The sequence below is a fragment of the Quercus lobata genome, chromosome 4 (assembly GCF_001633185.2).
Source record: "Quercus lobata isolate SW786 chromosome 4, ValleyOak3.0 Primary Assembly, whole genome shotgun sequence".
Taxonomy (NCBI): domain Eukaryota; kingdom Viridiplantae; phylum Streptophyta; class Magnoliopsida; order Fagales; family Fagaceae; genus Quercus; species Quercus lobata.
The window spans coordinates 65,700,143-65,727,900 of record NC_044907.1 but is presented as its reverse complement, the minus strand read 5'-3'; the positions used below and the strand labels follow the sequence as shown (position 1 = coordinate 65,727,900).

The following is a 27,758-nucleotide window of genomic DNA, read 5'->3' as shown; positions in this document are numbered from 1 at the left end:
TTTGAATTTAATCTTAAATTTCACCATTTAAACGACAACTAAAATATTTGACATTTGGTTTTAAAAAGAAATAATATTATGCATGTGTATGTGCAATAAAACAAAGCAAGCCTATCCTAAGATAGCATGTGGATGTATGACATGTATGATCTATTCTCAGATGACATGTAGATGAATGATGTGTAGTCTATCCTAAGATGATATGTAAACAAATGACATGTGTAATTTATCCTTTGGAAAGCAAGATCAAAATAGCATAATTAAGCAAGTGATTGGATGACATTTATTAAAAGGTAAATTGCATTATTGAATTAAATATAACTAACATCACTCCAAAGCATAGCCTAAGAAATCTAATTTTGCAATTCCCTTTTACAAAGTATTTTATCTCTTGCAAAGGGACACAAATGTTTAATTACTCTAAAGTTTGATAATAATATCATTAATTTTATTATTTTTAAGGAAAATATTTTATTTGGGCACAAAACAATTAAAAATGCATTTTTATGACCCAAGGTCTTTTGTGCAATTTTAAAAAGTTTTGGAGGTCATTTTTGTGATTATGGAAAGTTTTGGGGTTAAAAACATAATCTTGTGAAAGTTTAAGGTTGAAATGCAATCTTTACAAATTTTGGGGTTGATGCATAATTTTGAAAAATTTTAGGGTTGAAAGTGATTCAAGTAATTGTGGAGCCCAAGTATAATTTTGGAAATTGTTCAATGTTCGTTTGGCATGAGCTTATAAGCTTAGTTTTTAACTTTTATATACAATTTTTTAAAACTTCACTTTTTTCAAAATAGACATATATTTTAACCTACTTTCAAAAAAAAAAAAAAATCAACAAAAAGTTAGATAAATTGTTTCCAAATAAACAAGTGTAAATTGGATAGTTTTGGGAGTCAAGGTGTAATTTTGTGAATTTATTTGCTGATGGGCCACGGGTTGGGCTGAATTTAGTTTGATTTTCAGGTTGGGCTTGACTGAGGCATGGGCTTGGAAGAGTTGAGTTTTAAGTTGAATTGGTCTTGAATCTCTTGATCATTTTACTCTTCGAGTGGGCTGAAGTTTGTGTGCTTTGTCCGAATAGGCTGGTGGAGTTTTATGCGAATAGGCTTGAAGTTATCAGGTTGGGCCAAACGTTGAGAGAGGGATATGATGGGCTTGGTGAAGGGAAAGGCCTTGAGGTGAGTTTTGTGTTGGGTTTGTGGGCTTAGGAAAACTGGGCTAGATTTCTAAAAGGTTGAAGTAGCTGCTGTTTTGTGTTGGGGACACAGCTTATGTCCAGTGAAAATCTCCGCTAGACACGTTGGATGGTGGACACGTATCCATCATCTAACGTGTCCAGTAGAAACTTCCACGGGACACAAACCACACCCTTTTGTTGGTGAGAAAGGGAAAAAGGAATGATTTTCCCAGGTGGTTTTCTAGTTATGTAGGAGAGGGTTTCCTTTTTTTTTTTTTTTTTTTTTTAGGTAGAGGTTGGTCTGGATTATAGTGGAAGGTTTTTTTTTTTTTTTTGGTTTGTTTTTAGAATTTTCGAGTAGATAAAGAAAGTGGGATTTTTCTACTTATTCTTGGGTTTTTGTTTTTTGGAGCTTTTAAATGGGTTGAAGATGACTAATGTATGGGGTTCTTGGGTAGAATAGAGGTTAGGGATGTTGGAGGATGAATACCCAAGGGAGAAGGGTTGAGGAGCCTTGAGTATGAGAGAATATTTTTGGGATTTTGGGGCTTCCAAATGGGGCTGATGATTCTTGGTGAACAGGGAAAAGTGAGGGTTTATATATGGGTAGGGTTTTAGGGATTGTGGATAAAAATGAAAAATGTCGCTAGCATATTCTATCAGTTGGGACACAAATTATACCAATGGACTTCCTTAATTCACTAGTGCAAGGATTAAAACCCGGACTGCAGTGCAATTAAGGAACTGTGTGGACTTTAAATCAACTTTTGATAATTCACGATAAAACTTGACATGCCCATCAATTAAAATAAATTAACTTGATCTCCATATAAATCACATGTATGACCTAATAAAAATAAAGGGATCAAATATTGGTACATAATTGAAGAAAATCAATTAAATTCCTTAATCGATTCAATGCTCAAATCTTAATGACATGCTCAATGAAAGAGAGACCTAAATGGTATATTTAGTACCCAATTTCCATGGGAATTAGGCTAGAATATTAGCTTGCATTCCATAGAAAATTACATACTTTTTCCACAATATAAGAGCAAATTTGGTAATTTTATTAATTAAGTTCTATCTCATTCAATTAAAGGCTGATTTTTGTCCATATGTGGTTGAATTAAAGGAAATTTCATGATCTTATATAAAACACCAAATTTAATCTAATTACATGGTTATATTTCAATTAAAGCTCAACCAAATTTAGCCAACCACATAGAAATTGATGAAAATCAACAACAAAAAAATGGGGTACATCTATTAAAATCATGAAATCCTTTATGTTAGGGCTAAAACTTCTATCGAAATTCAAAATTAGACAAAATACAATATCAACATGAGTTTGTTTCAATTTGAAAAATTATTAGAGATGAGGAGATTATAAACTGCTAAAAACGTGGAGTTATTGTGGGTTTGGCATCAACTTTATTTTGTTTTTTTGTTGAAAAAGTGCTAATTTATATTTGTACTTAGAAAAAATAAAATAAAAAAATAAATTTTTAAAAAGTTGTAAAGCTTAACAAATAAGCTCAAGCCAAATAGACACTAGTCCATTGAATAGAAGTGAACTCGAAAGTTGCTTAAATATTATTATGGTTTGTTTGTTCCAGTAATAATATTTTCTAAAAAATGAGTCATTTTTCAAAAAGTATTTTTTATAAAATAATCATATTTTTCCTATGTTTAGTAGTAGCCTTATATGAGTTGAAAAATAATCTCTTAACTTCTGTTATTTAGCTTGCTTTAAAATTGAGTTGTTTTTCAAAAAACTTTAATGGAAAATAATCTTTAAAAATAAGTTATAATATTTATGTTGACTAAATATAGTTTCCTTTGACTTATTTTTTTTATGCTACCAAACATTGAAAAATTATCTTTACACAAGATTTTTCATCAAAACAAACGGAATGATAATAATCTAAATTATAGATATATATTAGGGTTAAATATAACAATACCCTTGAGGTTTGGGCTAATCTCAAAGAAATTTTTTTTTTTTTTTTGAGAATGTTTAAATCAAAGAAATTTCAAAACTTACAAACTTAATCCCTAATCACCGTAAAAGTAGGAAAAAAAAAATGAGTAACCGTTTAGGTGAACTAAGATAGGTTTACAAATCAAATTGCTCTGTTCTGAAAATATTGGGCCCGTTGAATTTGATTTTGTGAAACTCAAAACTCTCGCACACACGCAAGCAGTCAGAAAGTCAACTCACTGCGCACTTGCCACGTATTACATGACGTCATCTCCTAAAAACCTTACAATTTTATTTATTTATTTATTAAAAAATAAAGAAGAGAGAGAGTGTGTGAGAGATAAAACTAAAAATCACATTCACATGATATAATCTCTCTTCCACAGCACAATTCCAAACCCTAAAAAGCCAAAAAGAAAAAACAACAAAACTTTTCTCAGAGTGGCGAGACTAGAAAAAACGACTATTATCAGAGGAGGCAGTAACCCAATATATTGTTTGGTTCGTTACGTTATTGCTTTTTTGCTTTTGCTCCAATTCAATTCAATTCAATTCAATTCATATTTCAAATGGTAAGCTGTACATATTTCACTTTCTTTCTTTGCACTCACTCTCTCAATCAATCAAACTATTATCACTTGTTTTAGCAATTCTAGTACTACCCCAGATTAAGATTTCATTCAAATCATCACAAAATCGCTTAGTCTTAGCCATACCCATAGCCTATTTTAATTTGTGCTCTAATGGTTACTATGATTCAATTCATCAATTAACTAACCAAAACCCACTTCACAATATTCACATTCTTATCATCTTATGTACTACAACACTTAATTGTAGGATTTTTTTTTTTTTTTAATTAAGTATTTTGAGTAGCAATTTGTGTTTGTGTTGGCATTATAGTCGGGCCGAGGAGGAGGAGGGCGGGACCGGTTTCGAAGGGACTACCCATCGAGATTCGAAGACAAGATGAGTAGCCATTCGGGTTCTGGGCGTAATCTTAATTCCAATTCCAATAACAATAGTAATAACAGTGGCCATCTGCCCTCGAGGCATCTTTGGGTTGGGAACCTTTCCCACAGCATACTAGAGCACGAGCTCACCAATCACTTCTTGCAGTTTGGAGAGCTCGAGAGTGTGGCTTTCCAGCCCGGGCGCAGCTATGCGTTCCTCAATTTCAAGAGGGATGATGATGCTTTCGCCGCCATTAACGCGCTTCAAGGTTTCCCTGTTGCTGGCAACCCACTTAGAATTGAGTTTACCAAGGCGGTTAGTCCTGCCCCCCACACTTCTTGTCTTGCCTGTTACATTCTTCGCAATGCTTTTCTTTTCTCGGTTAAGTTTATTGTGTATATATGTCTATGTATGGATCTATGTATAATATGTACTGTTGGTTTAAATTACAATTCGTTTTGTCAATGCCATAATAGCAGCTTCCTTTCATTGTTTTCAAGCAATAACAATAGCAAGAGAAATGTGACTCATCTTAACTCACTTACCAAACCAATGAAAGCATTCCAGGATACGCACAATATCGCAGTTAACAACAGTGCCACCCCACTCTCCATTCAATTAAATATTCAATCAAAAACTGCAAAGCATTATACTTATCAAAAAAGAAAAAACCTGCAAAGCATATTCATCAGGTTGACAGGTTCCACACTCCACACTCCAATATCCATATGTTCATTAATATTAGAAATCTTAGGTCTTTAGTGTTCCCACTAATAAGGCTTGAATCTGCCTTCTATATCACAAATTGGAGAGGCATGCAATTTATTTGGCTTTCCACTTCCTTTCCTTTGTGCTCTTCCTCAGGAATTCCATATATAATCTGGTATCAGATTCCCAATAGTCTCAAAATTAACAGTAAGAACCACGAGCAAAGTATTTATCAGGAAACGAAAAGAAAGAGAAAAAAAAAGCAAAGCAGTGTATCTTCCCAATGCATAGGTGACAAAGATTTAATTGTAATGAGTGTGTGAATTGTTTTGGTAGCTGCATAGTTATTTGGGAAGTATGGTCAATTTGCAGGAAAATTTTCCACATCAAGACATTCCTTAATTTTAATACTTTGAAACCAAATGCAAGTTGGAGAAAATAAATTGCAGCAGCAAAAAAACTTGACATTGTCAGAAGGAAAAAAAAAAAAAAAAAAATCAGCTTCTCACACTTGATGGGGAAGGAGCTTCTCATAAAACTGATGTAGATCATCAAATTTGCACAGAAAAATCTATCTTCTAAAAAGTAATTCTTCCTGAATATTTGAAGTGAAAATTTTTTTTATTTCCGGTTGTACATTTTATGTTGTGATGACAGGTTGGAGAAATTCAATTTACTTATTCTCCCAATTGTTGTAAATGGGAGCAACATGTTTGTATTTGGCTGAGTTCTTGAGTATCCATCTGGACAAACACCTTAAAAGTTGATTGATGTATTGTAGCGGGTTATAGTCTTTAGTGAATGACCAAAGATGGTGTTCTCCTTACATTCTCAGCTAGGTATTAAAAATCATTAGAAATTGCTAGAGAAGTGAAGCGATATTTATAAGAATAGACACTACTTGTGGAAAGTTTGGAATTGCTTTTCATTAAAAGGCGGCTATATGGTAATAGTTGAGATATAGGTCATTAGTAGAGCAAGAACCACTATATGTTGCTTTATCATTATGCTAGCAATTTGACTGAAATCCTAAAAAGAGTTTTGATAAACAATGATATTTTATTAAAAAAGAACGTCTCACATACACGAGTACACAAAGTAGTCTGGAAGAGATGCAAAAGGTAACATTACAATCTAAATGAAAGAGGTTCAATGAAATCTGCAATGGAATTTATATCACTGTGTCCCAAAACATGAGACCATTAAAAAAGAAAGTTCTTAGGGAAGACAATTTTAGCTTAGTAATTGAGGCATTTACACCCTCAAAAGTACATCGGTTCTTTTCCTTCCACAAAGTCCACAAAAAGGAATAAAAGAGTTCCTTTCCTTGCAAATGAAGAATGGTTCCTAAACTAGTTCCTCCATTCAGAAAGTAGTTCAAATACACTCTTGGGCATTAGCCATTGTACTCCAAAAACTGAGAAGGTGAAGAGTCCACATTGCATGAGTTATTTAGGGTTCATCTCTCCAAATTCATTCAATGCCAATACAACTTGATTCATGAGAGGAATACAAGAAGTTTTATTTTCATTTGGCTAGACAGGGGAGGAATTGATGAAATATGAGTTACTGATTATCATGAATGTCAAATAAAATCTGGTTTCCAATATCTTAGTGCATTTGATAAGTCCTCCGTATGGACCACCACAGGTCCAATGTATGTTCAATTGCTGTTTCTTTCCTTAATCTCAGATTTGCACATGTTTTCCAGAGTGACATATATCTGAAACATCCTTTGTCCTTCAAAAGCTTGAGTCACAAGAGGAAGTAAAGTCTCTTGGAATATGCACAGTATCTTGTGTGTTTTAATAATCCATATTCTATGGTTCCATAGTCACTGAGTTGCTTCTTGGATTACTAAACTGTATGCACATAAACATGTCCAGAACACAATTTTTAAGATCATGAGGTGCCATATGAATCATGATTATATAGTTCATTATGGTCAATTTCCTCAAAGCATCCATATGGCTGATTCAAATGCACTGCAACCTATTACAGAAAATCTGAGTGTAACTGACATATCTGTGTCAATTGTGGTAGAGGTTTCATCACGTTTCCTGGTTATGATGGGACTCCGCCTGCTCAGTGGCCGCTTGATGAAAATACTCACTTGAATGAATTCTAAAATTTCTGGAGATTTCTTATTTTTATCAAATAATGAGGGGAAAAATGAATTTAAAGAGGCAATGCAAATCAGTTATGATAAAGATATAACTAACTTGGTGCCTTATGATTTAGGGAACATTCTTAATAAGTACTTTAAGATTTTATTAAAAAGAGGATGCTTCATGCATTAGATAACTGTCCACCAATAATATCTGTTCTTAATTTTAATCACAAAATTAAGTACAATGCAACTTGCTGGATAGCCTCAGAGCAGTAATTTTGACATATTCTGAAAGTGTATCTAATTGGGCTCATATCAGTTGAGAAAAGGGGCATACTCCATTCAGCAGAACATCATAGCCAGAGCAGATTGTTATTATCTTTTCATATTTGATCCTCTGAGTACTTTACTCATCTTCTTGACACAAAAAGCACCTTGTAACTTGTCTACCAAGGTCTTAAATATTATCCTTGGGAAACCCATATTCTGGGAAGTCCTGTTTGCTTTCTGCTAAACAATCACCAATAAATTACACTCTAAAAGTGATGTTATCCTGCAGGTACTAATGCTTTTATAAAATTGATGCTTCACATTCATCAGATATCCATGATTCATCTCTCCTTCTTTCAAAACCTTTCATAGCTGCTTTTGTGTAGGAATTATCTTTGTGTGAATTCTCATCATTTTGAAATAATTCTATTCATTTTTATATGAGGTGATAAAAAAAGGATTACATATCCATGGAATGCAATTTACAGAACAAAAGTACTGTTGTTTCACTTTCTGCTAACTAGTGCTTCTGAATATATGGTATTATAGTTGGGAATGGTGAGGAAGGAATGAAATGTGTGCAAGTGTGATGGCCTAGTGCATCTGATAATGTTACTGCAGCAGCTAAATTTTACCTCAATGTCATAGCATATCAAATACTTCTTAACAGGCTTCCTGCTGGGCTACATGTCATATTTAGCCTACACAGTAATTCTATTAATTGATAATTGATTGCTTTGTTCGATAGAAACTCAATTGTGATGTGGAGGGAAGAGGTTGGAATAATTGGTTTATTCCTTCTGTAGTGGTCTCTGAGTTGCTGTTGAACAACCAAGTCTTTTTTAATGGGACTTTCAAGCAAGGTTTTGTTTCTAAAGAAGGTTAAAAATGCGAGGTGATAGAAATATATATTATTTGATCTGCAGTGGTAGCGCTTGGATTTATTCAATGCGGTGTTTTGTGGAATACAAATTTGCAAGTATAATTTGAATGATGATGCACTCTAAGCAGTTCTTCAATGTTTGAGTATTTAGTGTAGCACAAAAGCAGCAGCTTAGAGGGTGCAAATTCTGGTCAAGTATACTCTACCAAACAACACCTACTTATTTTGGGTTTGCCTTAACATCCCAGTGATCTTAATTTTTGGTCTTTTTTTTTGGGTCCTGAGTCTTCCTCTTAATCTCTTTCATGTGTATGTACCATGTGCGTCCTGTACATAAACACAATATAACATGCAATGTAATATTTTTTGCAACTGTGGAAATTGTAAAAACAGGGCTTTTGAAGTATTTAAATCAGGAATTACATGAAGTTTCCTATGCCTGAGCAAAAAAGAGAGTTTCTGCATATGCTGTAATGTATTGGCCGCAACCACTGATTGGTTTCTTTTATTCTACTATGACTAAGTGAACAAAAATAAATACATGAATTTCTTTTATACATTTTCCCATGTTGTTTAATTGTATATGAAATCTGAAGTTGACTTTTGTTTCTTATCCTTTAGTTTGACATACTTCATGTAAATCACTTCTCTTGCCACACTCCACAGACCATATTTATGGTAATCTGTGGGAGCTCATATTGTTGCACAAAGGTAGTTATATAGTTATAATTTCTGAGAATAGGAAGTAGTCACTAAGGATCAGGTACATTATTTAATGTCAAATTAGTGGGTGAACTATGTCTTTATTGAGCAGAGCAAAGTTTTTTTATAAAAGCAAGACTTAAGTACAGTACTTAGGTGCTGTTCTTTAGGTTCCCTTTTTAAGATTCTGTCATGTGGATTTTTTCTCATGAGAGATGGAAATGTATTTTTTAGTTAAATAGTCACATGACTAAATCTTAAAAGGGGAATCTAAGGAACAACACTTAAGGTACTGTACTTAAGTTTTGTCCTTTTTATAATACTTGTATGATCATGTGCTTTTAAAAAACATTATTTATTGAGAAATGTGCAATAAGCTTCACGGTTTGTGGAAGTGAAGAGGCATATGAGAGAGATTGCTAAATATCATATATTTCTATATGGTTTCAATTGTTAGTGAAAGAAATATAAAATCAGGTAACAGAATCACTAATGTTGTATATATAATCATATCTCCAAGTTTCATGGAGTTGTGAAAGGACATATGATCCAGTTCATAAATCTCATTCCCATTGATGAGATTACAGAATTGTAGACATAGACTGCAATTGTTGCTTTAATTGATAGATACTTAGAAGTGAGTGTGGAATTGCAAAGTATCGTGGGTTTAAAAGCAGCACTGTTTAATAAGATCTTGCAATCACTGGTCAATTAAATCTAATTGCATTTCCAATGGTGGGAGATCACCCTTTCTATTACTGTAGACAAATTATTTTTAATGTTGTTGTAATTTGGGTTGTTAAGAACTAGATCCTTTAATGACATGGTCTGTGGTATGATTCCGTTTTAAGCAAATGTGAGATCTTGCTACTCATTGGCCTTTTTTCCAAGGAATATTTAATAGCATTCATGCAGGTAGAGATTTATCACCCCTCTCCATCTCTAATTTCTTTCCCTATATCAATTACAAGATTAAGCCAAATATTATTCATAAAATCTTTTTAGTTTGAGAATGCCCCTTTCTGAAGTTGTGCCTTTTGCCTTCTCTACATAATATAATTCTTTGTGCGACTCCTTTTGGAATTGCAAGTTTGCACAGATAGACAGTTGCTCGTTGAAAAAAAATTGTGGTTTGACTCGATTAAGGGTGTGTTTGGATACCGCTTATTTTACTAAAACTGAAAAATTATTACTGAAAGTACTGTAGATAAAGGTAAAAATTAGTTGAAATAGTACAGTGGGGTTTATGAATAGTGTCAAAAAATGCAGTGAGATCTATGAATAGTAACAAAAATAAGTTGAATAGTGAAATAATTTTAATTTTTAATCCTAACCCAAACGCACACTAAGTTGAAATATTTTCCCATTAATTGGAGCTGATGGAACATTCCTTATGGGGGAAGCACAAAAAATATTTATTTTAATTTAGTTTTACTTAGTTATGGAGTCACTTGTATTTTATTTTAGGTATTAGTAGTTTATTAGGTTTATTAGTATTTTTTATTTAATTTCCTAGAGTCAAAGGTATTGTGTGTAATTCAATAATTGGGATTTCCCAAGTCATTTAGAATTAAGTTTCATTAGTAATTTGGAATTAGAATTAGGGTTTTCCTGTGTCAGTTAGAATTACGGTTTATTCCTAGTTGTCTATATAAGCATGGTATTGGTTTTTTCTGCATCAATTCTTTGGTGGCATTGCATTGCCATGTCATGTCTAATTGATTCATCTTTAGTTTGTTTAAAGTATATGTTAATATCTTCTGCTTCTGTCTCCTCTGCTTTTGTTTTCATATTTCATAGGTGGTTAAAAATTAGGGCTTGTATTGAGTGAGCTGGTTGAAAATATTGTTGGGATACCTTTATTGGTTCTTGAAGCAATTATTGGGATTCTTTGCATACCTTTCAATTATATTTGGTGCCTGTATGAAAAACAGTATGAGATTAAAAATACTAATGTGGGGTTAATTAGTTGAGTTGTTCATGCTTGAGCATATTTTTTCCTGACCAGGCTTATTCATTCATTAGAAGGTTTCCACTTATTATAGAAGTTCAAATCTGTCTCCACTGAAGAGGAAGCAGACAGAGAGAGTGATAGTTTAACTAGGGAACTGAGCAAACCGAGCATTGTTATTGCATGAGCTTTGTATCAATGTATGCTCCTTGTAGGACTTTTATTGTTTTGCAGTGGTAGTTTTTTTGGTAATGCCAACTAATGAGAAGATTTTTTTTGTTCTTCCCTTTTATTGGGAAATTAAAGCAAACCATTGTCTTGAACACGGTTCACTCATCAATTGAGGGCCAAGCTTGTTTGAAAGCAGCCAAAATGACTTCAGCCCTTCTAAATTTCTTTATGAAGGTATTGTTGCTGACATACTGTTCAAACATTTGACAAGTTTTCTTGTTTCACTCCTACTTTGCTCTTCCTGAGTGGCTCAAGTATTTGACATAGATGTCAAAGTATTCTCTCTCAACTCCTGACAGGAAAATCATTGTCCTGAAAATGGTTCCTTCATGAAATGAGGGTGGGCTTTTGTTGACAATGCAAAAGAGGTTTTTAATTGTTCTCCTCATCACCTATTTATTTTCTATAAGAGCATGATTAGGGTGCTTCCAAATACATACTAGTTGTCTTCTCTGAATCTTGGTTTCCCTATTCATTAGTGGTTTAAGTGGGCTAGATTTTGAACTTGGTCTTGTGATGGTTTAGTCATGTTTAGAGGAAGACGATCAATGCACAAGTGAGAAAGACTGAGTTGATTCAAGTGAGGGAGCAAAAAAAGGTAGATGAAGACCAAAAGTAACATTAACGGAAGTAGTAAAAAATGACATGTCAATTAAAAAAGTAACAAAGAGTACTTTGGATAGAATAGAATGTTGGAAAAGAATACATGTGACTGACCTTAACTAGTTTTGTTGAAGATCCATAGCCGACCCAGAATTTTGGAAATAAGGTTTGTTTGTTGTTGTAGTTGTTGTCTTGATCAGATAATGGTTAGAAAATGTCTTTTGTGCTGATTAAGTTTTCAAATTCACGTGGCCTGTATTTGATTAGTCTTATATTGTGCTTGTGCTTTATGTTGTAAGGTTGCATCAGGATCGCCTGACCTACCTAATAAACATGATGATTTGGTGTGTCATGTATATGCACAATTTCACTTAGTATTTTTGGGTGCTTTGTAGTGGATGCATTCCTGCCATATGGAAAGATTCTGGCATGAGAGAAACTTAATAGAAGAAAAACTAACGGTGGATTCATCTCGAATTTGTAAAACCAGCAGGAGACAGTTGTCCATCTTTATTTGTTAAGTAAATAAATTATGAAGATTGCCTTGCCCCTAATCATCCCATATATCCTCCTAATAGTTTCTGGAACAGAGTTGTTAGTCACACACACTTCGATACAAATTTAATTCTATTTCTCCCATCTTCCATGCATCATATATTTGAAGCCTAGTACCAATTCCTTTATTGTGAGACCATCAGTTCTATTAGGTCGAAGCTTAGTTGCAATTTTTTTAGTTTCTTCTGAAATGCGTTCTGAAGCATAAGTCCAACTTGTATTTAATAATTTGACTGCTTTGAATACAGGTAGATTTTGCACTTGAACCTAATGAGATTTTTAATCACAGGACAAGGCATCAACAGCATCACGTGATGAAGATTACTCTCAACGTCGAGATGAACAGCGCTCAGTGTCGAGAGGATCTCCTTTCTCTCAAAGGGAGTTCAGAGCACGCCAAATTAGTCCTGATCCTTTTTATCCTGACAAATCCAATTTGAATGACAAAAATTTAGAGCCTAGTCCAGTTTTGTGGATAGGGTTTCCATCATTATTGAAGGTTGATGAAATGATCTTGGGGAAGGCTTTTTCACCATTTGGTGAGATTGAGAAGATTACTGCATTTCCTGGTCGTAGTTATGCCTTTGTTCGATTCAGGAGTGTAATGTCAGCTTGCAGGGCAAAAGAAACTCTCCAGGGAAAATTATTTGGCAATCCCCGTGTACATATTTGTTTTGCAAAGAATGAAGCTGGCTCATCCAACAGTGGAAGGAGCTCAATGAACTCCTCACTGTCACCACATTTCAAGTCAAATGTTCGCTCAGGATCATCTGAGAACTTTCGGCAGGATAGGAATTTTGGGAGCTTATCTGGAGATCTTGGCGTAAGATCTCCTCAATTTGTATCAGATATGGATCCTAGAGATTCTGATACCTATAGTTTTAATAGGAAGCGCACTTTATGGGCTGGTGGAAATGATACATCTGAGCAGAGAAGGTTTGGAGAAGTGGATTCTCTAGGACTATCACAGGACATCTATGAACATCACAGTAGTCCTACTAGAGAGAGACATTCACATGATTATCCTCAGAGATTTCGTCAAACAAGTCCATTCTATGATGAGCCATGGGACTTACCAGAAGATGCCCAATTCTTTCATGGAGCCAAGAAATTGAAGACTGACTCCTTTCCACCTGAAAAAGACCTTCCAGAGCATCCTTTTTCTGATTTTGAGCAAGAGAAACATATGTTCCCTAAGGTATTCTCTGATTTTCCCCAACCTGAGGCCTTTGATAGGAGCTTTGAGGCTGTACCTGTTGGGTATAAACCGATCCCTCATCGCACAATGAATTTAGTTGTACCTCATGGAGAAAGGAGTGATCACTGGAAAGAATCTTATGAAAATTTCCAGATGGGTTCTGGTTCTCTGCCATCAAATCCTATTGAGAAAAAAGGATTTACACCTGAATCTGATCAGTCTTCTATGACCGAATGGAAATGGGAAGGGACTATAGCAAAGGGAGGAACTCCCGTCTGTCGAGCTCGCTGCTTTCCTGTGGGAAAAGTCCTGGACATGATGTTGTAAGTAGTAAAAACATTCTTAATTGGAGATTTCTGGATAGTTGTCATGATATGTTTTAAACAGGAGTGTGGATGTGAAAAGGGCCTCCAGTTGCCCGTTTGTTTTCTTTTTGTGCCTGTCTTCTTCTATAGTTGCTAAATGGCTTTGACTTAGTTTTATACAAGTAAATGCATTAATTTCTATCATGTTATTCTTTTATCTGTAAGTACATATGTTCATTGAAGATGCATTTAGGTGCCCCATGGAAATGGAAAAAATATCCGTTCTGCTCTCCAAAGAATCCCAGTGTTCAATGCATATAAGGGTTTCTATATATGATAATTTGTTCTGAAATATTTTGTTGATATAGTAGTATGTTTTAATTCTGTGGGAAATTCAAATGCAGTTATGTAGTTGCTGAGACTATAGAACTCAGAGTAGAGGATACAAATGCTCTTTTTCTTTTTTCTTTTTACCACCTAGCTGTTGAACTCCCACTTCCACTCTAACTCATTTTTAACAACTCTAATATTGTGCTGCAGGCCTGAATTCTTAGATTGCACAGCAAGAACTGGTCTAGACATGCTCTCAAAGCATTACTATCAAGCAGCTAATGCCTGGGTTGTCTTCTTTGTACCAGAAACTGATGCTGACATGGGATTCTATAATGAATTCATGCATTATCTTGGAGAGAAACAGCGAGCAGCAGTTGCTAAGTTGGATGAAAAGACCACCTTGTTTCTTGTACCCCCATCAGACTTTTCACAGAAAGTACTTAAAGTACCTGGGAAACTGAGTATCTCTGGTGTTGTTTTGAGGTTAGAGCACCCTGGTTCCAATTTTGGGTCTCTTCACCATCAAAATGAGAGAAATAATACAAATGTAGTGCCCATTAACAGGGATTCATCATACACAAAGCCATCAACACCTATGCGAGCTATTCCTCAATTAGCAGGAGTTCCCAATGTATCTTTTTCAGGGAATGTGGTTACATCAGCTCCACCTGCATCATTTTCAGGTTCTGCTCATGCAGTCAGTGGTATATCCGACTCCTACAATGGGAACAGGCATGACTATCCACCACGTCAGGGAAACCCTATGTTGGGACAAAATTTCTCTTCTCACAATCCGCATAATTCAATTTCTGGTACCAGAAATGTACCATCACGGGCATCCAATAGTGCTGTTCCTGTTGTTCAGGAGCATCATTCAGTCCTGCCAAACAGAATGCAAGAAAGTCATTATAAAGGTGGAATTTCTGGTATTCCATTATCTGGAAATAGCAAGTCATCTATTCAGGGAACCCAAACTTCAGCTTCTATGTCTATGCCTATTGGAGCCCTGCAACCAGATCAACTTGCACAGTTGGCATCATCTCTTCTTGGGCAGCAGAGACAGTCTGGGAGTACTCCAAATCTATCTATGGGTGATGATTTTAGGCAGATAAACACAATGAACGAGTCTGACAACCCATTAAGAACATCCCAGAGATATGTTCCACAGAATAATCAAGTTAATTCTGAGCTTTCAACATCGCATTTTAGTCAAGTTCAACAGTTTCAGCAGCCACAACAGCGGACATCAAATGCGCCTGTAGTGCCTCACATGGTTCAAAGAGAACTTCAGACAGCAGCTCAGGGAAATCAACTTCTGCAAAATAATACTGCGCAGGAAGAAGCAGAAGCAGAAGCAGATCCACAGAAACGACTGCAGGCAACATTACAGTTGGCAGCTGCTCTTCTTCAGCAAATCCAACAAGGAAAAGGAAGTTGACCATCTGTGCAGGAAATGGAAATTACTTTTTAGGGGAAGGCTACAGTCTATATATTTTGCAAAGGATCTTGGTATTTACAATTATGTATAAATTGCAAATAGGTTCTGGGGTTTCTAGTCAGCTGCTGACTGGCTGTATCTTGATTGATATTTTTTATTTTATTTTTATGATCATGCTACTTGTTTTAAGTTTCATTCTGACTTAACTGACCAGCTAGTTTTTATGGCCACTATTTTTGAAAGAAATTGAAGCTGCCAGTGTCCTTTCCTGCTTAGTTGCATCATGATGTGAACATCATTTTTTTTTTTTGCATTCTTTCTTGTTATGATAGGGGTACTGTAATTGGTTTAAATAACATGCAGTCACTATTTTTACTGGGGAACCCCATTGTTTATGAAGATATGGGCTGATCCACAACTTTACTATGGGAAGTTGACTTCTTATTTAGCTTTGGGGCTGAAGGGCCTTTAAACTATGGTGGGGTTGTAAAGAAAGAAATAACACTAACAGCCAACAGATCCGATTTATTTTGCGCCTTTATCTCTGTGCTTTCTTTTCACCCTTGATGAGGGGTTCCAAATCTCCAGTGAACGCTTAGCAAGTCAATTTCTCCATCCAAATAGCAAATCAATGACCTTTTTTCAGTAACAAACTAAATCCCAAAGGATTGAAAAACAAAGCTTTACAACTCAAAGCTTTACAGATGATCTATTGTCTCCCCACAACATTGACACATACAACACCGACTTACTAATGTATAACCCTGCATAATGAGGTTCTCGTAAATAAGGATGTTTCCCCAAGCCGCAGTCCAAATAACAAAGTAAAGCCACCATGTATAACCCCACTCCTCTTCAACATCTATTTCATTCTATCACGGCCCTCTCTAAGAGGTATATTAGAGTAAATAAGACTAGGAAACAGGGCTACCAACTCTAACTCCCAATCATTAAAATCCCGACGAAATCTTACATCTCATCTCATCCACACCAAAGACTCCACAAAGACTCCACTAACTTGTTTCTATTTGTTGAAAATTATACAAGAGAAGATGATGACTCATTGTCAAAGGTTGATCTCCACACCAATGGTCATGCCAACACCAAATCAGACTACCAATGCCTACATCCAAATGGGTGTACTGTAAAATTTTATCCCACTCTACGCCATACTTAAATGCAATACACGCCTTCATACACGTGTTTTCTCCACTCCAAAGCACCAAAGCCACTTACCCAGCAAAGTTTGGTTAAAAATTGCAAGCTTCCAAATATCCAAGCTTCCGTGAACAACAAGCATACAAACCATACCCATCCCACCAAATGTTGGAGAACGCACCTCCCTCACACCCACAAGAAGTATAATCCCTCAATCCTTTTTGCCACATTAGCTGGGATGGTAAATAAGGATAAATAATAATTAGGAAAGCTCCACAAGTAAAGTCTCTTCCATCTAGATAATTTACGCTCCTTCTCTAGAATAGGGGTCCATATTAATTTCAACTTGAAAAGAGGTCCCTAATATCGAGATCTTAGTGTGCTCCTTGTATGTCATGATCATTTACCTAAAATATGGATTTTTATCTCTCGTTATCCCTTGAGCTCAAATGAATTGGTATAAGTGACCGTGACACAAGAAGCATGCAAAGATTTAAAGGTCCATTTGGTAGAGCATTTTAGCAACATGTTTTCAGTTTTTAAACAACATTACACGCATTTCCACATACTTTTTCATCTACACGTATTTCAAAAAAATACAAACATTACTCAAACTCCTCTACCAAACAGGCTGAGATGAGCTCTATGTTACATTGTTGAAAATCTAAATTTTAATAAATGGTAATGCACTGATTAAAGGATGAAAATGATTCCTTAGCTGCAGGGGTACGGCAGTAAGTTTTTAACAGTTACATGCAGCCCTGGACCAGCAAATGTTTACCATTGTAAGAGTATTCCTGAGATTCTACATGAGGACAGGAAGAATAAGAAAGAAATTTGACAAAAAGACATAGAAATGAGAACATCTGCTTTGAAATTAATTTCTTGATAATAAGCAAAAAATTATATGCAATCTAAACATAGCCTTTTTTTTTTTTTTTTGGGGGGGGGGGGGGGGGGGTTGGGATTACCTACATGGCCTTATTACCCAAATATCATAGAAATACACAAAAAGAATATAATGAATTCTGCACAAAAAAATTATTGTAGTGCTATACACCTCAGGTAGGAATATATGACAATATTGATGCATGAATTTGGTGTTGGAGAAGTGTTAAATCCTAAACATAGAAAAAGGTCGATGAATCTGTTGCATTTGCTGTGTCTCTGCAAAGAATTGATCGAGCTTCAATTACTGAACGAGGGGGCTCAAGATCTTTCTCTTGGAGGGAATTTCCTTGCAATCGCTGCATTTGCGATGCAAAAGTGTCATCTAGTATCTGCCAATTAAAATAAAATCAGATGAATGGGTGTAAGTTTGTGAAGAAACATGAGAAATAAAGGTCGAGTGCAGCACCATTTGCATAAACTTGAGCAAAGAATTGATCGAGCTTCAATTACTGAACGAGGGGGCTCAAGATCTTTCTCTTGGAGGGAATTTCCTTGCAATCGCTGCATTTGCGATGCAAAAGTGTCATCTAGTATCTGCCAATTAAAATAAAATCAGATGAATGGTGTAAGTTTGTGAAGAAACATGAGAAATAACTACACTAGTGCAGCACCCATCATAAACTTGAGCAGATACAAAATGCATAATGATCATGAACTACAATGCACTCCCACTTCTATTGACACACAGAGTATTTCAGATATGATCCTTGTTGATATACAATCAACTAATGATGCCAATAAAGTTCAAAGAAGAGAATAGATCTTAAATTCACTTACCCCAAGAGCATAATAAGATCCATTATACCATACTCGATTTTCCTTTCTGTCTTCAAGAAAATGCAGAACAATCTAGTTCAAACAGTTTAAAATTTGAAATGAATTAGAGTTGAAAAGAAATTTAGTAAATGAGGTAATAAAATATGACACTCTCTTCACCTGTCCCATCCTATCCCAGTATCCGCGACAGGTTGCAATGAATATGTGACTTGTAAAGACCTCATGCAAGTTGGATATAGAATCAATGAGTTGAGAACTCAACATTTGCATTCTTTCACGGACCTCAGCCTCTCCATCTTCTTCCCTTGTTTCCTCTAAAATCCTTTTGAGTCGTGTATTTCTATTAGCTTGCATCTGATACAATCATTTTCAAAGAAATTATAACTTATGTTGATTATTTTTTCACTCATCCGGAGTAAAGATCAGCAACATGACAAAGAACAATACATTGAAATTCATTTACAAGCAGATTGAATGGTGGTAAAATAGAACAGAAATTAGTAAAAAGGCACTTGACTGTGGGGTAGGACTCAAAGGTTGTTGGATTGCTTACATTGCTAATGAACTTCCCTACTATTGCCTGCAAGTAATTCTTGTATTTTGTTCTTAAGAGAACTGTGATCCCATTCATCTGCTCTCCAAATAGTGACTTCTTATCACCCATGACAGGAAGACATGCCGCCCATGACTTTAAAATTTCCTCCACTCTACAGTGTAGGACATCAAGAATTCTCTTCATGGTATTTAGAAAAGTTCCCAACTGTTGAAAAGAAAATAACAGTGAGATATATTAATATATAAAGAACTGCAAGTCCCACAGATACACATGCAAACACCAATATGTCTGTCTGTGTGTTACTGACTAAATTTGAACTCGGTTCAATTCAGGCAACTTTTTAAATTCCTGTTGACCATATATTAATACCATGCTCTGGAATAATTGCATGCAAAGCACTCACTTGATTAGGAACAGAATAGATTGCCACTGATTGCCTTCTTGTGAGCTTCTGAACCTGCAAATTAAGCTTCTTCTGTATGCTATCTTTCAAAGGTGTCAAAATATCATTGTATTGCCTCTCCAGTGCTTTTATGATTGCTCTTTCCACATTTGCAGAAGCCTTTCAGGAATCAATAAACCAGTTGCAAAGTGTTAGCAGATGCAAGAATTGTGGGAAAAAATGCATATACAGAAGCACACAAATGCTTACAAAGATAGGACTAAAGATCTGTAACACACATGTCTCTGACTTTTTTGGGGAGGAGGGGGGGAAGAGAGGGAATACTAGGTGCTTTGATGATAACTGTAGGAAGAAAATCATAACTTACATTTTCCAAAATCAATGAGTACTGAGGCCATCGATTGATTACCACTTCATACTGATTAAGGCTGTCTCTAATCTTGTCGTACATTTCCTCAGCAAATGGTGAAGTGGAATGATTTGTCATCACACCTGACCATGGCACCTGCATCATTAACTTGGACCGAATAAGTTAATCAATTTCGTCATTAACACTAATATATTTGCTTTGTTTCAGATCAATGCATATACCTTTTCCGCTTTGCAAAGCTCAAGTAAATTAAGTTGCATATCTTGCACCCACACCATTATATAATTGTGAAACAAATTCCTGGAGTCTACACCACCTTGCACCAGACTTAAAGAAACAGAAAATAGCATGTCAGAAAAGAAGCTTCCACTTCTACAATAGGATGCAAGTTGTATTGCTACCACATTTTTGCTACATTGTCAGTAATTCAAACATATGAGAACTTCTTCTAGTATATCTAATAAGGAGCTTGGATTTTCTTTCACAAACCTGATATTCCATAATTCAAGATCCCTTTCAAAATCAGCAGTTGCTATTAACAGTTCATTTACATGTGGCTGTGGGCTAGCTGGAGGCCATGCAGCAAGGAAACCTCTAAGCCTGTTACACAACTCAGTGCTATAAACGGCAGCAGCAATGTTTGACAAGTCAATGGAGCTGGAAATAGCATATGTGTCAGAAGATATATGATACAATAAAAGCATACAAAATTAAAACATTTAGAAATTTATAAATATCTAAAACTGTAAATCCATCAATAAACTGAAATTTGACAAAAAGAAAATGATTTCAAAACTCAATATGGAAAAAAAAGAAAACAAAATTTGACAGAAATCTGGTAGCTAAAGCTGACTCACCATCTAAAATAAAAAGAAAGAAAGAAAGAAAGAAAGAAATTAAAATAATAAAAGGATTTTTTTTCTCTTCTGGTATGTGGTCTTGGCAGTTGAGGCACTTGGGAAGTAGAGGTGTGTAGGAAGCAAGTATTCAAGTCTTATGAGCTCAGAAACTTAAGATCCTTTCCTGTGTCATACATGAGTTATTGAACCTTTTAAGGCTTTAGTAAGTGTTCTAAGGAAAAATTGCCAGTACCTGGGGAGTACATGCTGGTTGTGGATCTTGATGTCTGCCTGAATTTCTTTACTTATGTTTATACATAGATTCTTCATCTTTAAGTATGCTGTGGAGATGGTAATGGAGTCCATCAAGAAACCTTCAGAGTTGTTGGAGACAAACTCATCAGTCTCAACCATGTGCTTCCGACATCTCCTTTTTGCTGCTGTCTGCAAATAACTTCCATTTGGTTTAGAGTTTCATTTTGCCTGATTTAACAAAGAAAAGTGCAAAAGGAGACAGACAAGTCCTGCTGCTAGTTCATACAATGAGATATTATATGGCTAATCACTTATATACCATGCCTTCAGTCCCATTCCCCATTATCCCACTAATAAATATGTTGGGAAACTGTCATGTGACGTGTGGAAGATTTCAGTAGGAGCTAACAGTTGCATCAGGCTGCATGAGAGTCTCTCTCTTTCTCTCCTGCTATCTAGTCTAGTCTAATTTTTAAGAACAAATGTCCAAAGGCAGAATATTGCATGGAAGGCCCTATATTGTCTGGACTGGTACATCAGTTGAACAAACATTAAACCAGAAATTTCATCTTCTATATGCATTTATATTTGCAAGCCTATTTGAGAAAGTAGTGTATAATGGTATGTTATCATTAGTGACAAGTTTAACTTACCTGCAAATAGTTTCTCAACGTGTTTTGGGAATCTAGAGATAGGATATCATGAAGGAGAGTGTAGACTTGGACAGCAGGTGCTAGAGCTGGTGCTGCAGATTCTTGCATTGGACCAAACAAGTCTGCTAACCCTGTAGGAGAGTCTTCATCTAATGATTTGTAGTTCTCAAAAACATTTTCCAATAGACTCTCTGTCTGGGTTTCACAATCCAATAGTAAATTTTTCTGCAAGACATCAGGACAAGAGAAATGTTAACTAAGATACTTTTCCACAGGGTCACACATGAACAAAATAGAAATTCATGAACAAAATAGAAATTCTCACAGGCATAAATTGGACCAATTTATGACAAAAAGAAAAAGATCAATCTCAAATTGGCCCAAATTCTACAGCAAAGCAGTAGGAATGCAAATGGAAATTGAAAGATAACATAGAGAACATGGCTCCATATGTTTCTTCCACAATCTAAGAAGCCCTAGCTCTGAAAAGAAAAGAAAATTTTATCATCATTTCACTCCTTAGCAACATCAAGAGGCTCTGCCTGTTTGGTGTGCATTGTTACTCAAATGGACAAAGGTAGATAATTTTTTCCCATTAATCCCAGCAATGATCTCTATTGATTAATTTTGTTGCGTCAACCACCAGGTACTTACCACTTCAAGTTTTTACCAAAAAAAAAGCAATCATCATCAAAAAAATCTACTTGGCCACTATCACTTATTAGTAAATCAAAAGCACACAATTTGATTTAAAATATCAGTAAATGGTAAGGGACAAAATGTGGATCTTCTAAAGATGCTTACCTCCTGTCTTGTCAGACTTCTCTCACTTCTAGCCTTTATTATGGGTACAAGCAATTCATTCACGAGCTCTAAGCAGTCTTTTGTTGGAGTCGCCACATTCATGACATGAGAAAGATATCTGCAAATAAAGCCAAGGTAAGTGAAAGCATTGAGAGGGTTAGAGCTCAGTTTAAAATTTATTAGTTACTTCTTTAAAAACAAAGTGAACTATTATTAGTAACTTTGAACTGACTTGACAAAATTTACATTTGTGTAGTACCTCAGCTTAGTATATGAATCAGAAACACCATAATAGTCTGCAAATTCAGTCAACAACCACTTCCAAGGTCCCTGTAACCGCAAGTTCCGGGAATGAAAATGCTGTGCACGCATTGCTGCCTCCAGCAATAAATCATAGGCTAGAGTTTCTACAACAGGTGCACTCTGTAACATGTTAAGAAAAGACAGATTGAAGTTAGATTTACACAAGCAAGCAGAGACACCAGCTCCCTGAATCACACTCGCATATCATCACTTGTACCGCAGTTTGTTATTCTACTAATGGAAACTGAGCACAATCTAATATAAAACACAATAAGGTAGAAACTGTTCCGCTTATAGAGCTGCAATGATCAAACACACGCATACTATCTGATCCAACTTGGAATATTGATAAAATGAATAGTATTTATTTCCAGTCCAACTCCTAACACGGATGAAATTACTGAATCCATAATCTCTTTCAATTCTGGTAATAAGATTCTGATATCTGACACATACAGCTTCTGAAACAATTCACATCCTTATAAATATTCGTGTTACTACAGGAAAAGCAAAAACAAAAAGCACAACAACAATGACAAACTTAAGACGTAATCTTTAAAATATCACTTAAATCCATTATTGAGCCTTTCTAAACAAGTTTCATATGAAGTAAAAAGTATAAACTAGTAGTTTGCACTTTCATAACTGAATATATATTTAAATCATTCAACCGTCCATGAATATGTTATTTTACTATACTGGAAAGTGAAGATCTGTGGTAGTCAGATCAGTTGAGCTGAAGGACATGAAACCTTTATGTGATTAGTCTCATTGTTTGTGATTGTACTCCCAATAAAAAGCTGGATCTTTCCAACACATTCTTGATCTTCATGGTATATGGGCCACCACCTAATTCTGTCACTCTGCATGGTAAGACAGCCACAATAAATACCATAAGGATTGTGTAAGATAACCTCTATACCTATATAAGATATTGAAGATGAAGGAAGGATACGTACAGGGTTGTCAGTAAGGGATGAAACTGGAATTGTAGTTCGACCTTGGACTGATTTTTTTGCGTCTTGGACTTCCACCAAAAGAGCATCCCCTTGGCTCTCTGGGTAACTGAAATTACATACATGTGTAAGATCTCCCTCACTACTCATGGATAACATTTATCTCTAAAAATTCAAGTGACATCCTTTAAAGGGGTTCACCTATGATCTGGTTGTTGTAAGCTATGCTTCAGAATATAACATAACAACCTTAAGTATGTACATTGTTCAAAAATCACCACTAAACAAGCATAAAAAAGGACATGCTTTAAGTCAAATGCCAATATAACATCAAGACCTATTGGGTCCAATTTTTACTACTTTTCGACATAAAATCAAAAGCCAATGACCCAATTTACAATTCTTTCCATCAACACCATCATATTGTTAAGAATTTTCAGACTAATAAGTTTCGGTGTTTAAAATCTGGATCCTGTCAAGCATGTTTATTATCCAAACTGAAAGAATATTAAAGCTGGCCACTTCCAGGGCACAAGCAATGGTACGTACAAGACATGATAATAATAACTACTTACAAGACATGGCAGTCACCACTTCCAGGGTGCAAGAAAATAGCAGAACCTGGTTCTACTTCAGTATCTTCTGTAGCACTCTTCAATTGAAATAAGCATGATAGTGGCTCTACAAGCATGAAAAGATAATTATGAGATGTCTACTGAAACAATTTAGTGTGAAGTTTTAAAGGTATAAACAATCCTTAATATTGTTAAGGTATGTAAGATTGACATGAAGTGAAAACCACTAAAAGCATCCTGAGGAGTATAATTCTTTTAGCATTTGATCTCTGGAGATTTGATGATTATGATTGAGAAAGGTACAAAATGACCAGCTCAATAAATTGTTACAAAATTTTAATGAGTATGATTTTGACTCTAATAAGATCTAGAGTAACATTAATGGAGCTAGTTGCTGGTATTATTTACTATAGATGGTAGATTTACTGGAAGTTTCATTATCTTAGGCTCAACAAGTGTATTTATAGTCACATTTATAAGTAAAACATATTACAAAATATTTCTTAGAACAAACCTTCTGATGTCACTGAGAATGAGGCAATCTTCAGAGAATTCATGCCAGTTTTCAACAGTGACGAAACATGCCGAACATACTCTGACCCCGCTTGCATGTAGATTGCACCTCTCTGTGAATATGTGCTCTTAAGCTTCCTCCTTGGTATTACTCGAAGTTTCCTCACTGACATTATCCAAAAACTTCACTTTAGTTCTAATTAAGAATACATTTTAAAGGATCTAAATCTAAAGAAGAATTGCTTTCTCCACATGTTCTGTTTGGAAAATGATAATAGCAAATTCATAATCAGTATAGAATCCTTTAAGAAATACTTGAACGTATTTAATGTATATAAGGACCTTCAAAGAAATAGAACCATAGACAAAGCAAGTATACCAATTAAGACAATCTAAATCAAGTTATAATCTTGTGGTCTTATATATCTAGTGGGATGTTATGTAACTCGAAACACATCTTTCCACATAGTTAATTTGAATATAAAACTTTGTATTACAACAATCAGATTTTACCTTCCACTCTTATTTTTCCAACAACCTTCTTTGTCTTTGAACCGCATATTTGTTCAACACTCTTGGTAGTCCTGCCTTCCATTGGTTGTGCAGCTCGGGGTTGTAACAAAAAATTGTGTAAACTATACAATCAGAGAACAAGGAGAAATACTCGATAAAAGTTGTAACTAGCCATGACCTAAACAGTTATATTAATTTTCACCAGCATCAGCCAAAGACAACCTACCCAAAGGCACTTCTGAGAACAATACACTCATCACGTAGAAACTCAGGTGCTTCGGTGCAGCCTCTTGCCCATGCATTTAGACATAAGCGTATACAAGCATCATAAGAAATCAGTGTTTGCCAGGCATACTGACCACTGCAATGATTCAATTGAAAAACAATAATTTTAGAATCCAATATTGACATAGAAATAAAATTGGTTGAAGTTGATAAAATAAAGAGATGATACACACAAAAGGATTAATTTTTGTGGATATAGCAGTAGACAACAATCTCCTAATGACTATTATCAAATGGAATTTCAAATAGATTGTACCTGGTGTTATAATAAGGTGAATGATCCAATTGGCTGGCTTGAAAATAAGAAAATTTTGTTTCCTTTTCACCACTTATGGATTTGTTTACTCTGCAATACAAGATTGAGGGAGAAATAAAGAGCAACAAAATGTTCAAGTTGTTAGAATAATGGTAAAATGATTAAATTCACCCATTCCTATCAGCTTAAGCTTTTGTGACAAATTATAATTCATGGTATCAAGCAGGTAGTCCTAAGTTCGAACCTTGTCTCCACTCAACCTCCAATTTAAAAATGAAAATTCCACATGTTAGGCCACACATAAGAAAGGTCTAATGAGGTTAAAAACTACAATACCTGTCCCCAAGTTCATTGGTTTCAAAGGACTCTGACTTCCATTCTGCTAAACCTTCTTTACATTCAAAAAATCTATCTGATAGTCTTGTTGGGCATAACCCTTCATCAGGTAGATCAATTTCTGACAAACCTTCAGAAGCTCTCCGCTGTTGACTGTCAACCTCGACCTCAAAGCTTCTCTCTTCTCGTCCGATATCAGCAACTATGGGAGGTGCACTTGGAGTTCCCAAGTCCTCTAAACCTTGCACACTTCCATGAGTTGGAGGACCCTATATTAAAATCATCACCAACATAAATCACAATGAGAAAGAAACATTCTTTATTTAACACAGTCTTTTCAACTGTCTTAAATGTTAATAATAGTACATCAAGTCCTACATGTAGATTGAATAGAACCCGTTTATGAAGTTCAGTGCCACCACCACTTGGGGCTGTAGTGGAACCCTTCTGAGCACATTTTCTATTACCCAATTCACCATCAGTAGTATATCTTCTGAAATTTTCAGGTACTTCAATCTTAAGCTTTTCCTTGGACAACCCTCCTTTATTCAAAGAAGACCCATGTGCTCTACTGAAATTTGTACTAGATTTGTAAGTGTAACCAAAAATTTCTTCATCATTATAGCACTGTAAGATTGGCTTATCCAAGAAATCAACTTCTTCCTCGGAATCCGAGTAATTAGTATCCTCCTCGTCCGGTGCCGAAGCTACGCTCTCATATTCATCGTCGTCGTCGAGGCAAGGAGTGACCAAACTGTGTGGTGCCAGCAGGCCACAGTGGAACTTGAGAGGAGGCAATACATGGGGAGACCTGAAAGTCTCACCATTGAAAGATCTGTGTGAAAGAGGAGATTTTGGAAATGGGTCGCATCCAATCTTCTCTGTTAGAGGAGATCGAACTAGTGGGGGTTCTTCCACTTCTAAATCTGATCCCTGAAAACCCAAAACTCAAAAGATGAAAAAAAGTCATAGAATCAAAATGAAAGTGAAAAAAGCAGATTAGAGATAGACCCATAATTTGAAATAGAAAGAAAAAGGAGAAGAGAACAAAACAAAGAATAAAGAACTTAAATTTCTGTAAAAGAGAATAATTTTTACAAAACAAAATGTACCTGTTTGACCCACTTGATTGCGCTTTCATCCAGGCCTTCAGTGAACATCTTGGTGTGCTTTTTGGTTTGAGAAAAAGGGTTTGGAAATGAACAAAGCTTGATTGAAAGGAGAGGAGAGGATCTGAGAGTAGAAGTTGCAGAAGTAAAGAAGAAGAGAGAGCGTGGGTATGGTGCTTTGGGCTTTTTTTTGAATGCAACGGCTAGTTTGACACTTTCTTGTTTTTCAAAAAATGGGAGCTTTTGGCCTCAATTATTTTAAATTAATTCAAAGTGTTGATTAATGTGATCGTGGGCTATGGCCAGATTGGATGCAGCTTTTCCACTTTACCAGTTTTACTGGAGTTCTGAAAGCGCCACCAATCTTAACTAAAGAGAGGCTCCACATTTATAAGTTACACCTCTTTTCACTGCTGTTGCCTATTGAATTACTTGTTCCATGTGTTGTTAACAGGCCTACCAAAATTCATCTCAATTGAATATTGTTTCTAATTTGATATATAAAGTTATAAATTTATCTTTTATACATAATTTTAAATACAAAAACTTAAATTTTAATTCTTTTATAGATGAGATATTTATTGATCTAAACTCATCTTTATAATTTACAAGTATGGAGAGTAAAAGTGAAAAATCTAACCCAATAATTCATTTGTTAAAATTCGCATCTAAGTGAAAAATATTTAGTGGTGTAAGATTGTTTAAAATTACATCTAGTATTATGATTCAAGTGTCCT

General features: G+C 35.3%; 2 protein-coding genes across 3 annotated transcripts; one reads left to right on the top strand and one right to left on the bottom strand.

The window, feature by feature from the left end:
* The first annotated feature begins 3,528 nt into the window (after positions 1-3,528).
* On the top strand, positions 3,529-15,684 carry LOC115987978 (flowering time control protein FPA). 2 transcript variants are annotated; one of them, XM_031111595.1, is made up of 4 exons: positions 3,529-3,669; positions 4,072-4,437; positions 12,425-13,656; positions 14,179-15,684. In XM_031111595.1, the coding sequence occupies exons 2-4, from the start codon at positions 4,138-4,140 to the stop codon at positions 15,407-15,409; spliced, it is 2,763 nt and encodes a 920-aa protein (XP_030967455.1). In that variant the 5' UTR covers positions 3,529-3,669; positions 4,072-4,137; the 3' UTR covers positions 15,410-15,684. The 2 variants fall into 2 exon arrangements, with proteins under 2 accessions (XP_030967455.1, XP_030967454.1); XM_031111594.1 differs by having other exon boundaries at positions 3,529-3,740.
* Positions 15,685-17,581: 1,897 nt separating this feature from the next.
* On the bottom strand, positions 17,582-27,340 carry LOC115987977. Its single transcript, XM_031111593.1, has 23 exons — positions 27,025-27,340; positions 26,291-26,845; positions 25,913-26,181; positions 25,577-25,666; positions 25,262-25,396; positions 25,036-25,157; positions 24,524-24,688; positions 24,010-24,115; positions 23,438-23,543; positions 23,231-23,341; positions 22,435-22,598; positions 22,176-22,293; positions 21,372-21,596; positions 20,717-20,907; positions 20,114-20,281; positions 19,846-19,951; positions 19,622-19,759; positions 19,255-19,413; positions 18,849-19,055; positions 18,455-18,649; positions 18,296-18,367; positions 17,987-18,052; positions 17,582-17,781 (listed from the first exon to the last, which is right to left on the bottom strand). The coding sequence occupies exons 1-23, from the start codon at positions 27,070-27,072 to the stop codon at positions 17,689-17,691; spliced, it is 3,609 nt and encodes a 1,202-aa protein (XP_030967453.1). The 5' UTR covers positions 27,073-27,340; the 3' UTR covers positions 17,582-17,688.
* Positions 27,341-27,758: the final 418 nt, after the last annotated feature.